Source organism: Lipotes vexillifer, unplaced genomic scaffold (genome assembly GCF_000442215.2).
Source record: "Lipotes vexillifer unplaced genomic scaffold, Lipotes_vexillifer_v1.1 scaffold238, whole genome shotgun sequence".
NCBI lineage: Eukaryota > Metazoa > Chordata > Mammalia > Artiodactyla > Lipotidae > Lipotes > Lipotes vexillifer.
Genome location: NW_006785665.1, coordinates 2,089,523 through 2,103,261, shown reverse-complemented (window position 1 = coordinate 2,103,261; position 13,739 = coordinate 2,089,523). Strand labels below are relative to the sequence as shown.

At 37.7% G+C, this 13,739-nt stretch overlaps 1 protein-coding gene across 2 annotated transcripts in view; it reads right to left on the bottom strand.

Moving 5' to 3' along the window:
* The window catches only part of GON4L (gon-4 like), an 89,476-nt gene that overhangs the window by 60,671 nt on the left and 15,066 nt on the right, over positions 1 to 13,739 (bottom strand). For both annotated transcript variants that reach the window (XM_007457927.1, XM_007457926.1), the window contains 3 exons: positions 4,076 to 4,269; positions 3,274 to 3,348; positions 3,046 to 3,096 (listed from right to left, as the gene is read on the bottom strand). In XM_007457927.1, the coding sequence (XP_007457989.1) occupies positions 3,046 to 3,096; positions 3,274 to 3,348; positions 4,076 to 4,269 (320 nt within the window). The remainder of the gene's footprint in view (positions 1 to 3,045; positions 3,097 to 3,273; positions 3,349 to 4,075; positions 4,270 to 13,739) is intronic.

Sequence of the window (13,739 nt, the reverse complement as noted above, 5' to 3'; positions counted from 1 at the left end):
TATTTCTATCATTAGCATCTCTGCCTTAAACCTAGTAAGAATCTGTATTACCCATAAATGGACAAAGTGTCTATATTGTCTACTTTATATTACAGCTTGGGTTCACATAGAATAATAAATTCGAAAACTATTTATAAGCTACAATAGTACACAAACCTACAGGTGACAGCAGCCTTTTGCCATCAGTATGTCTTAATCAATTACATAAATCCACCATAAGTATGCCTCCAAAAAGCTAGTCATGAAAAGTTCTTAGGGAAGGATTTCGGGGTGACGTGTCAAGTCGTACACAACTTCTTTTCAAATAGTCCAGGAAAAAACAATAGACAGACACAGAGAGATAAAGCAAATATGGCAGAATTTTACATTGTTAAATCTAGATGGAATCTAGCATTCACTGTAAAATTCTTTTCAACTTTTTCAGGATTTTAAAACAATAGAGGAGCTTCCCTGGTGGCGCAGTGGTTAAGAATCCGCCTGCCAATGCAGGGGACACGGGTTCGAGCCCTGCTCTGGGAAGATCCCACATGCCGTGGAGCAACAAAGCCTGTGCACAACTACTGAGCATGCACTCTAGAACCTGCAAGCCACAACTACTGAGCCTGTGTGCCGCGACTCCTGAAGCCTTAGCGCCTAGAGCCCATGCCCCGCAACAAGAGAGGCCACCATAATGAGAAGCCCGCACACCGCAAAGAAGAGTAGCCCCCCCCACCGCTGCAACTAGAGAAAGCCTGTGCCTGTGCGCAGCAATGAAGACCCAATCCAGCCAAAAATAAATAAATCAAATAAATAAATAAATTTTAAAAATAAAAAAATAAATAAAACAATAGAGTTGGTGGGGGGAAGTTTTTAAAGAATTCTTTAAAACCTCTTACATACTCCTGACACAATACCACTGGAGTGCATAATTTCTTGACCATCTAACTGTGACCCAAACAAAATCATCATGAACAAAATCCAACAGACCATTAGGTTCTGTCTCTATAAGGAGCCTTAGGCCCTCCACATCTCCTCAGCCCTGCCATGTTGTGGCTACTCATCTAGCTCTGTGGAGCCAGGCCCAATAGAGGGTAAAGGGAATGATGTGATTCAGGTCCATACCTCTTCTCATGTTTGTTTCTAAACCAATCAATTTTCCTACTGCCAAATCCATCAGGAAGGAGTCAGTCTATTAAGATTAAGAAGCAAGACAAATGGACTCTAATCTTTGCTCTCCCACATAAACTATAGCCTTGGGTTGTCTACCTTCTCTGCAACTATATACGTGGTTGGCAGACATAATCCAGAGCCTGATTTGGATCTCCCTGGGTTTTTTTTAATCAAATATGGAATTAATGTTAATTATATTCTATGTCAGGTAGACTTCATAGAACTTCTGTCTCACTGATGGCTGCTTTCATCATAGCTAGCACATGTTCATTTGTGATTACTTCCTGGAGAAAGATGAAATTTCACTTTATGCAACCAGGGTTAGTCAATTAGACAAATATATACAAATATATATATATGATGTGACTGTCAAAAAAGCCAGTGCATAGGGGGGCAGAATTTGCCACCCTAAAATGTATGTCTTTGGCATATTAAAAAAAAAAAAAAGCCAATGCAACCTTAGACTGCATTAAGGGAAATATGGAATCTGAACACTGAGGGAATAACTTTTTTTTTTTTTCCAGTACGCGGGCCTCTCACTGCTGTGGCCTCTCCCGCTGTGGAGCACAGGCTCCGGACGCACAGGCCCAGCGGCCATGGCTCACGGGCCCAGCTGCTCCGCGGCACGTGGGATCCTCCCAGACCCGGGCACGAACCCGTGTCCCCTGCATCGGCAGGCGGACTCTCAACCACTGCGCCACCAGGGAAGCCCTATTTTATTTTTTTTTGGCTGCACCGTGCGGCATGCAGGATCTTAGTTCCCTGACCAGAGACTGAACCTATACCCCTGCAGTGGAAGCTCAGAGTCTTAACCACTGGAATGCCAGGGAAGTCCCAACCTAACTTTAACCTATACTAGTTAAACCCTATCTGAAGCAGGCCCGGGCCCGAACCCGTGTCCCCTGCATCGGCAGGCGGACTCTCAACCACTGCGCCACCAGGGAAGCCCTATTTTATTTTTTTTTGGCTGCACCGTGCGGCATGCAGGATCTTAGTTCCCTGACCAGAGACTGAACCTATACCCCTGCAGTGGAAGCTCAGAGTCTTAACCACTGGAATGCCAGGGAAGTCCCAACCTAACTTTAACCTATACTAGTTAAACCCTATCTGAAGCACTAGATCCACTTAAGACATACTTTTAAAAGGATATGGACAAACTTGGCACATGCAGAAGAAAAGGATCAGATTGGTGAAGGTACTCAAAGCCTTGTCACATGAAGACCAATAAAAAATTAGGGGACGTTTAGCAAGAAAAGAATGTTATAAAAAGATATATTGGTTTTCTTCAACTAGAGGAAAGGTCATGTGGAAGAGGAACAGACATTTCTTCTACAGGGCTGCAAGGAACAGAACCAGACAAACAGACAAAAACCACAGTATGCATTTTGGGTCCATATGGCAAATCTTTCTTACTATCAGAGATAGAATGGACTCCCTCAGGACTATCACCTGCCTTGTCGCAGAAGGTAAGCACAAACTGGACAAGTGCTTGTTAAGCAGATAGAACACAGTGCCCAGCATCAAAGAGCTTGCTGTATCAGAATGCTTCAAAAGTCTTCAAGAGGTTCTCATACTTTAGTGTGCAAAAGAATGTACTGTTGTGCTTTCAACAATGCATACTCCCAGGCCCTACCTATGTGTCCTGATTCCTAGGTCTGAGGTGAGCCCAAGAATGTGCATTTTTAATAAGCACTCTTGAGGAACCCCATACCAGGGTGATCTTGATGCAACTGGTCCCTGGAACACAATTTGAAATACACTACTTTAAACACTTCACCAAGGAGTCAAACCCAGATCATAATAAATATTTCCTATATTTTTTTCCCTACAAATAACCTGGAATTATATACTAGTAACAAAGCTAAATAAATAATAAAGAAAAAACAGAACACCCACCACTCCTTTTTCCACCACTTCCTTCAGTTTAGAGCGTGTCATTTTGGGTTCCTAAGAAGGGAAAATGAGAAGAAAACAGTCAGTAAAAATCATCGAATGATTCTTGAGTTTGCCCCCAACTGCCAAGTTATTTACAAACTCCCAAGTGAGTCTGTAAACAACTCACTACACTTAGCCAGTTTACAGATAGTTCTGTTCCATGACATTGAAAGAACGATAACTACTCACAAACATTGGCATATCTTCCGTCTCACTGATGGCTGCTTTCATCATAGCGACTACATGTTCATTTGTGATTACTTCCTGGAGAAAGATGAAATTTCACTTTATGCAACAAAGATGTATCATCTAGATAATACTCATGTCTCTGTAACTCTGCTAGATATATGTAGAGGATAAACGAGAACTAGATACCCAAATGATTTCAGATTAGGGTAGAGCAAGGCAACTGAAAGCAAAGAAGGAAGTTTTGGAGAGAAGCACACAGCTTCCAACAATGTAGCAAGCAAATGGACCAATCTCATTAGCTGATACTAACAGGAATGGCTCAAAAAAAAAAAAAAAAAATTCTCAGGTTAAGTATCTGCTTAAGAGAAACAGTAATAAACAGCAAAGGCTTTATAAATAGCTGTACTGCTACATAGCAAAGAAGAATATGGGCATATGTGCAAAGGACTGTAAACTGTTAACTGGGCATCTTTTAAGACACATTGACCCACAAGAGTAAATCCACTGTGAACATTATCATCTTCCATTATCTTTGAATATGCTAAACAATAAACAATCAACTCAGTGGAAGGAAGCAGAGTAACAGTTTATCTTCCCAATTAAGTTCTTTTACATGTGTTCACATTTCAAACTTGTGCTGAGTGCAAAGAGAAGGCTACCTTGAAATGTAAAATATTTTGCCACAGGGAACTCACAAAATTAGTAATTCAGACACCAAGACTCAAGAGTTTCCTGAGAATTTTTATTTGCTCCTGGTGAAAGAGTTCTATTCCCATTACACGGCTGCCCCCGTCTTACTCACATGAAGGATGTTTCGCACGTTGACTGCTGTTAGATTGTGCTGCTTGGCGCCGTCCTCTAAGGTGCGGTCAAGCATGTCATCCAGCTTCAGGTCACAAGCCAAAGTCCCTTCTTCTTGACCCTTTCCATCTCTTTTCCTCTTGGTGCCCTTTTTCTTTTTTCGCCTTTTCTCGTTTTCTTCACTGTCTTGCTCTTCTGCAAATAAACCAAGAACATCACAAGAATCACCAAAGCAACTGCTCCCGGAACTTAACCCAAAAAGCCAACAGTAAAAGAAAAACACAGCTGTCTGGCCCTGGAAATCAACGAAGACTAAGATATAACAGCCAGTGGTAAAGGCAGATGTGGTAGTACTGTTGTAGTAATAACACCTAACATTCACTGAATATTCCTTTTATGTCAGGCATTCTTCTACACACTTTATACATATTAATTCACTTACTCCTCCTAACAATCCTATGAGGTAGGGACTATTATTTTTCCCACTGTAGAGAGGAAACTGAGGCAGAAAGATTAAGAAACTTTCCCAAGAGCTAATAATGACAAAGCCACGTTTTAAAGCCAAGCACTCCAGCTCTAGAACTCTGTCTTAATTATTACTCTATACTAACCAGATAATACATCAGAAACCCAGGTTTATGTCCCAGATCTATAACTTAACTGGGTTGCCTTGGCAATAGTCTTATTTTTTTCTTTTGTAAAATACAGATATCTTCCCATCAGGGATGCCACGCATATTAAGTGAAATCATATATATCAAAGTGCTTTATAACCAATGAAATATTATACAAATGTAATTTATCATTATTATTATTACACTGAGTCTAGAAAAGAAAAAAACAAGGAGCAAATCAATAAAAAAAATCCACTCTGATTAAAAAAGGGGGGGGGATGAAGTACCTCTATTCTACAAGAAAGGAGCACATATATAACCAGATAAAAGGAAAAGCTTCTTGATTATTAGAATCTGTTAAGTCTTGAAGTAGACTATCACGCAACACCAAAATGAGGTTCTCATCTCTCTGATACTTTTTGGCCGGCTACCGTCTGAAAACAAGGGATTAGAGAAGATTAAAATCAAGACAACCTTTTTGGTTTAAAAAGATTTTATGACCTTCAAGCTGCACCCTGGCAATGTTTTACTCAGTGAAAAATTAGTAATTTCAAACAATTGCTTTTGCACTTGTGAATATATATCAAGAATTTGATAAATGTTCGTAACTTTCAATCCAATCTTCTTCTTAAGGAAATAATTACACATGTAAAGACTAATCAAGTTATTCATTTCAACATTAATTATTTTAGCAAAAACATGGAAAACACCTAAATGTCGACTGAAGAAAAACACACAACCTAAAAGTTGCAAGTTATGTTTTATTCAGGGACCTTACTGAGGACTACAGCCTGGGAGACAGCCTCTCAGATAGCTCTGAGGAACTGCTCCAAAGAGGTTAGGGAGAAGCCAAAGATATACAGAAGTTTTCGCTGGAAAAAACAAACAAACAAACATGTAATTGAACATCAAAAGATTACTGCTAATCGCAAAAAAAGACATCTCAACTTAATGATTTTAGTGCTTTTCTATGCAGAGGAAGATGCAAGAGTCTTGGCTCATTGAAGTTACTCCTTAGCTATGCATCTTAACTATCTAGGGCCAGTATCCTGTTTTTCTCCAACCTGAATTCCCCTCAGGGTGCATCCTTTGGGGTTGAGGTTGGGTGGGGGTATGGCTGCAGTGGCCGATGCCTTGACAGCAGGCAACATTCATTGTTTACTGAAAAGGTAGGCAACATTTTTTGTGTGCACAGCCAATATGAAAAAAATGATTAAGTGAACACTGGTACACCATACACTGGACTGTAAGTGACCCATTAAAAATAGTCTTTTAAAGCAATTGATGGGGGGGGGGACAAGTTAAAAATGTCTACAAAGAGTTTTTAATGATATGGAAAAATTTTTGATAATGATTTTTTTATTTTAAAGAAGATGTTGGGGGTAGGAGTTTATTAATTAATTAATTGATTTTTGCTGTGTTGGGTCTTCGTTTCTATGCGAGGGCTTTCTCTAGTTGTGGCAAGCGGGGGCCACTCCTCATCATGGGTGCGCGGGCCTTCTCACTATCACGGCCTCTCTTGTTGCGGAGCACAGGCTCCAGACGCACAGGCTCAGTAGTTGTGGCTCACGGGCCTAGTTGCTCCGCGGCATGTGGGATCCTCCCAGGCCAGGGCTCAAACCCGTGTCCCCTGCATTAGCAGGCAGATTCTCAACCACTGCGCCACCAGAGAAGCCCAATAATGATTTTTAAGTAAAAAAAAAAAAAAAAAAAAAAGTAGAATTCAAACATACACATCTTACATTTGTGTAACCTAAACAAAAATTGGGCTACCTCGAGGTACATCCCAACAAAGTGATAGATGTAAAAGAAATATAAAACTCTACAATGCATCAGAAAAGTGACAAAGCTCTTTACTGATGGTCATTTGAGAAAGCAGCAAAAGAGGAATTACATAGCGTAATACACAACAAAACTGTCTAAAAACCTTTATACACATATCTTTTCCCAAAGTCTCTCTTCTCACCTCATTTACCCCTTTTCTCCATAAACTCCAAAACTCTTCTCTCTCTTCACCACTCTTGAATCTCCTCTCTTTGCTCCTCCCTTCCCTCTTGCATCCTTTCTCATGTAGACCAATCTAGCCAGTTCTTGGTTTCTGCCATCCACCTTTCCCTTCTCACCTTACCAGTACTTAAACAATGACCTGGTAGTTGCAGAGCAAGAAAAGGATTTCTGACACCCGAAGAAGTTTTGATTCAGCTTCATATTCATATCCTATCATGTTGTTGGTAACACTGTCAATTGAAAAACTGACCCGGGGAAAAAAGTATGAAAGACACAAGTTAAAACTATTAATGTTATACCAGAAATAATAAAGTGTGTTATTAACTAAAAATTAAACTAAATAAATAAAATCTTCCTCACGAAATTTAGATCTACAAAATGTAACAAAAATTCATAGAAGTGAAGATCAAAAACAGGAAATTTACAATGGAAGCAGCTAAAATTAATAAAATTTTATACAGATAGTTGATGAGGAATCAAATTGTCCTTTAAAACAGTGCTTCTGAAACTCTCTGTGGTGAAAAACTAGTCTTGTTTTTGACCAATCCACTGTAGACTCATACTTTTATAAAGTAAGAATATAGCCATAATGTCAAATGTTACATTTCTAAAGTTTTATTCTCAGTTTCCGTGATTTATTTTGTTTCAAACCAGTAACAAATAGTTCTCAAACTAGCACTGGTTTTCAGACCACACTTCGAGTAACACTGCTTTAAAATATACACTGAGGGCTTCCCTGGTGGCGCAGTGGTTGAGAGTCTGCCTGTCGATGCAGGGGACGCGGGTTCGTGGCCCGGTCCGGGAGGATCCCACATGCCGCGGAGCAGCTGGGCCCGTGAGCCATGGCCGCTGAGCCTGTGCGTCTGGAGCCTGTGCTCCGCAACGGGAGAGGCCACAGCAGTGAGAGGCCCGCACACCGCAAAAAAAAATAAATAAAAATAAATAAATAAATAAAATATACACTGAAAAACATTTAACCCCAATAAAAATACAATAAAGACAAACATAAAAAATAATTTTAAAGAATTGTGAAGAAAACTTATCACAAAATTAAAATGGAAATAACAAAATTCGCTGCAGAAAATACTTTTCATTGGAAAAAGCATTAGAGTTAGCATAATTCCCATTCAGAATGGCTATCTTACAAACACAGAATCAAAGTAATCACTGTGGGGTTACACGATCTCATCTAATTACATCCCCCTAAATCACATCACACTTATTTCTCCTCTGATTTCTGATTTTAAGGCTGAGTTTAATAGGGAATGTGGGTCTATAAGGAAAATTGAACAAATTCTAATACACTGCACGGACAATCCAAGAAAGAACAGATAATTCAGTTATATCTTACTCTGTTTTAGAACTAATCTCTTAATTTTAAAATATTGGGATACCACTGACCCTAAGAATTCTAAAGAACTGAAATTTAAAAATTAAAAAAAGGAAAACAAAAACAACAACAAAAAAAGCACTTCCCTGGCGGTCCAGCAGTTAAGATTCCGTGCTTCCACTGCAGGCGGCACAGGTTTGATCCCTGGTCAGGGAACTAAGATCCCACATGCCGCAGTGGCCAGCCAAAAATAAATAAATAAATAAATATTTAAAATTTTAAAAATTTAAAAAAGGAAGCCACTCTGTAAAAATCAGACTAGAATAAAGAAGAATATCTAATTTTTCCTTCTATGAGAAAGGTGGGATGTGGCTAAAAACAAGGTATTTGTTGAGAAGCACATTTCATGATGTAAGCAGTAAGTTGAAAGTAAATTTGCACTGTAAATGTACTGCAAAATGGATGATGCCAATAAAAACATGGGTGGGTTCTGTAATATCTAAATCACCAAAGTCACTTTGTTGTATGAAAATAGCTGCTTAAGGGCTTCCTTGGTGGCACAGTGGTTGAGAGTCTGCCTGCCAATGCAGGGGACACGGGTTCATGCCCCAGTCTGGGAAGATCCCACGTGCCGCGGAGTGGCTCAGCCCGTGAGCCATGGCTGCTGAGCCTGCGCGTCCGGAGCCTGTGCTCCACAACAGGAGAGGCCACAACAGTAAGAGGCGCACATACCGCAAAAAAAAAAAAAAAAAAAAAAAAAAAAGAAACTATGGGAATTCCCAGGCGGTCCAGTGGTTAGGACTCTGAACTTCCACTGCAGGGGGCATGGGTTCAATCCCTGGATGGGGAACTAAGATCACACTCCACAAGTGTTGGGAAGACAGAGGTTGTAGTTGAAGTCTTGCAAAGGAGGAAAAGTCTTCATAAACACTATAGTTTTTTAGAACTGTTGAAACTCCAGAAGAGCTACCCACTAGGAATATAGGCCACAATCTATAAAGTTGAAACAAAGTAGACTTAATATAGCATAAAACCAACCCTTGGCAGAATTTACGTGACCCTCCAAAATTATCTGCCTGCCTGAAGAAAACATAACACTCTTCAGAGGAAGATAATTACCAACGCCTCTAGAATTTTTCATCCACAATGTCCAGCATCCAATCAAAAATTAAAGCAAGAACCAAGATGCCAAAACACTAGGGGATGGGGGAGGACGACAGTAAAAAAAAAAAAAAAGACCTATGGGTGAATCAGATATTAGAAAAAGGATTTTTAAACAATTATGATTAACACATTCTAGAGAATAAAGGAAAAGATGGAGAATTTCACATAGAATCTATAGTGCTAAACTGGCATGAAAAATTTAATAGATAAGACACAGCAAAACAGAGAATTAGTGAACTAGACTACAGAACAGCAGAAACTGATGCATGGAGGAAAAAAGAAAAGAATATAAAGAAAAAACAATACACATGGGACATGGTGAAAAGACCTAACATACATGTAACTGGAATACCAGAAGAAAAGAAGGAGACCAGGACAGAAATGATATCTAAAAAAAATATTTACAAGGATTTTTTTAACTGATAAAATATCAAATCTCATATTCAAGCAGCTCTACAAGCCCTAAGCAAATAAAAACAGAAAACCCAAGTACACACATAATAGTCAAAATGCTGAAAACCAGAACAGAGAAAATCTTAGAAGCAGAAGAAAAAAAGACAGCTTAGCAAAGTAACAACAAAACTGACAGCTGAATTTGCAACAGAAACAATGGAAACCAGAATATAACAGAATGCATCTTAAAGTTCTGCAGGGAAAAGAACAACCTAAAATTCTATACACAGTGAAAATAATTTTTAAAAATGAAGCAAAACTAAGATTTTTTCCCAGACAAACAAAATCTGAGATAATTCATTGACAGGAGACCAGGTTTGCAAGAAATACTAAAGGAAATTCTTCAAGATGAAAAAAAATGACCCAAGATGAAGGCAAAATAAAGAACTTCAGGATGAATCAAGACATAAGAAAGGTTAACTATGTGATAAAAATAAATCAATATTGACTGGTTAAGACAGTAACAATAATAATAATGTCTTGTAGGGTTTAAAACAAATGAAGAAGTAAAATACAATATCAATAACACAAAAGGCAGGAGTAGATATATAAAGTAAAACTGTTGTAAAGTTCTTACATGGTTTGGGAAGTGGTAAAAGTACTAATTTAAGGTAGATTATAGTAATTTCAAAGACCACATATTAATCTATAGGGTAACATGTAAAAGAAAAATAAAAGAATACAAAACTAAAAAGCTTATAGAGAAGAAAAGTAAAAGCATTTGATTAATCCAAAAGAAGGAAAGGAGAAATAAAGGAACAAAAAAGAAATAGAGAAATAGAAAATTATATCAGAAATTACATTAAATATAAATGAAGTGTACAATCTAATTAACAAAGATGTTCAGACAAGGTTTTTTGTTGTTGTTTTTTTTAACCCTATGTTATTTAAAAGAGATACACTTTAAATATAAAGACACAAAAAAGGGGACTTCCCTGGTGGTGCAGTGGTTAAGAATCTGCCTGCCAATGCAGGAGACACAGGTTTGATCCCTGGTCCAGGAAGATCCCACATGCCGCGGAGCAGCTAAGCCCATGTGCCACAACTACTGAAGCCCGCGCGCCAGGAGTCTGTGCTTCACAAGACTCACACTCACAACAAGAGAAGCCACTGCAATGAGAAGCCTGCACACTGCAACGAAGAGTAGCCCCCACTCTCCGCAACTAGAGAAAGCCCGCATGCAGCAACGAAGACCCAACAGAGCCAAAAATAAATAAATAAAATAAATAAATTTATATAAAAAAAGACACAAAAAAGGTTGAAAGCAAAACAATGTAAACACTTATACCATGTACACATTAACATCAAATACAAAGCAGACTTTAAGGCAAGAAGATAAAGAAAGAGATAAAAAGGAACATTTCATACTGAGTCAATTCAACAGAAAGACATAACAATTCTAAATTTCTGTGTACCTGATAATACAGCTTAAATATAAAAAACAAAAGTTGGAAGGGGAAAAAAAGGAGAAAGCCACAATCACAGTTGGAGATTTTAACAAATGTCAATCAGTAACATATGACAGCAGACAAAAAAAAAATCAGTAAAGATATAAAAGATCTGTACAACATTAACAAAACTGACCTCACAGACATATACAGGACATTTTACTTGACTCAAATGACATGTATAAAACACCCACTAAATATGTATTCTTTTTAACAGCACATGAACAGACCATAAGCTAAATGACTCAAGAATTTTCAAAGGTCAGGAATCATATACAATATGCTTTTTGACCACAATGGAATTAAACTAGAAATCAATAAAGAAATTTAACTAGAAAGATCCTCAAACGTTTAGAAATTTAGCAACATATCTCTAAATAATGCATGGGTCAGGAAGAAGTCATAGGGCTTCCCTGGTGGCGCAGTGGTTGAGAGTCCGCCTGCCGATGCAGGGGACACGGGTTCGTGCCCTGGTCTGGGAAGATCCCACATGCTGTGGAGCGGCTGGGCCCATGAGCCATGGCTGCTGAGCCTGCGTGTCCGGAGCCTGCGCTCCGTAACGGGAGAGGCCACAACAGTGAGAGGCCCGTGTACCGCAAAAGAATAAAAACAAACAAACAAACAAAAAACGAAGTCATAATGGATATTAAAAATATTTTAAGATGAATGAAAACAAAAGTATGACACATCAAAATTTTCAGAATGCAGCTACAGCAATGCTTAGAGGGCAAGTTTTAACTTTAAATGTATATATTAGAAAAAAAAGATTGAAAATCTTACTAGAAGCTAAAAAAGAACAAATCAAATCCAAGGTAGATTGTAGGAAAGAAATAATAAAGAACAGAAATCAATTAAATGGAAAAAAAAAAGTCAAGAAAGCCAAAAGTTGGTTCTTTAAAAAGATTAACTGATAAACCTCTAGCCAAACTTATCAACAAAAAAAATAAGACACAAATAAAAAAGAGGACCTCACTAAAATCAGAACTAAAAAGACAACCTCATTAAAAATCTTAGACATGCCAAAATAAACATTACAAGCAACTTTATACCAACAAATTTGACAATTTAAAGAAAATGTACAAATTCCTTGAAAAATACAACTTACCAAAACTGACACAAAAAGTAACAGGAAATCTAAATAATCCTATAATTATTAAAGAATTTAATCCAAAACTTAAAAGGCTTTTGACAAAGAAAACTCCAGGCCTAGAGAGCACCCTTGGTGAATGCTTACAAAACATTTAAGAAAGAAATAACACCAGTCTTAAACAAACTCTTCCAGAGAATAGATGATGAAAAATTTCCCAATTCATTTTATAAGGTCAGTATAACGCTAATACCAACACATGAAAAAGACCTTATAACAAAGGAAAATTAAAGCCAGTTATCTCCCATAAACAAAGAAACAAAAACCTTAAACAATATATTAGAAAATCTAATACATGATGACCAAATAGGTTTACCCCAGAAATGCTAGTCTGCCTTAACATTCAAAACCCACTCAATGTATGTTATTATGCATATGTACCTGAAAACAGAGTTTTAAAATACGTAGAACTAAGGACTTCCCTGGCGGTCCAGTGGTTAAGGCTCCACACTTCCACTGCAGGGGGCACAGGTTTGATCCCTGTTTGGGAAACTAAGATCCAGCATGCCAGGTGGCACAGCTAAAAAATTTTAAATAAATAAAAAATAAAAACAATAAAAAAAATAAATAAAATATGTAAAGCTAAAACTGACAAAACTGAAAAGAAATATAGACAAATCCACAATTAAAGTTGGAGACTTCAATATGCCTTTCTCAATAATTGACAGAATAGACCAAAAAAAAAAAAGAATCTGTAAAAATAAATAAAACCTGAACAATGCTGTCAACCAACTTGACCTAACTGACATTTACAGAACAGTGTACCTTAAAAAAGAACAGAATACATATGCTTTTCAAATACACATGGAAGAGCTACCAGTAAAGATTATATTGGGGCCATAAAATAAACCTCAATAAATATAAAAGTACTGAAATCATACAAAGTATGATGTGAACTCAAGGGAATTAAATTAGAAATCAGTAACAAAATGATAGCTGGAAAGTCTCCAAATATTTGGAAGTGAAAAAACACTTCTAAAAAGTTATAGTGGATTTTTGTTTTTGCTGTTATAAGCCATATGGTACTCTATAACTATAAAAATTACATTTTAAAAAACCACGTTCTGAAACTGAACATAGAATAGGACTCTAATCCTGTACAGAAAACCTGAATGTGTGCGTCTCCCCAAAATTAACTTGAACGTATGTCCCCCCAAAATTCATACGCTGGAAGCCTTACCCTTGGTATGGCTGTATTTGGATCCTCTAAGCAAGTAATTAAGGTTAAATGAGTCCATAAGGGTGAATTCCTGATCCTACAGGATTAGTGTCCTGATAAGAAGAGATATCAGAAAGCTCACTCCCTCTCTCTCACCAAGAAAAGGCTATGTGAGGTCACAGTGAGAAGGTGGGTGTCTACAAGTCAGGAGGAAAGCTCTCACAAAAACTGAATTTACCAGCACCTGATATTGGAATTCCCAGACTCCAGAACTGTGAGAAAATAAATTTCTGTTGTTTAAAAACACACACACACACCTTTTTTTTTTTTTTTTTTTTTTTTTT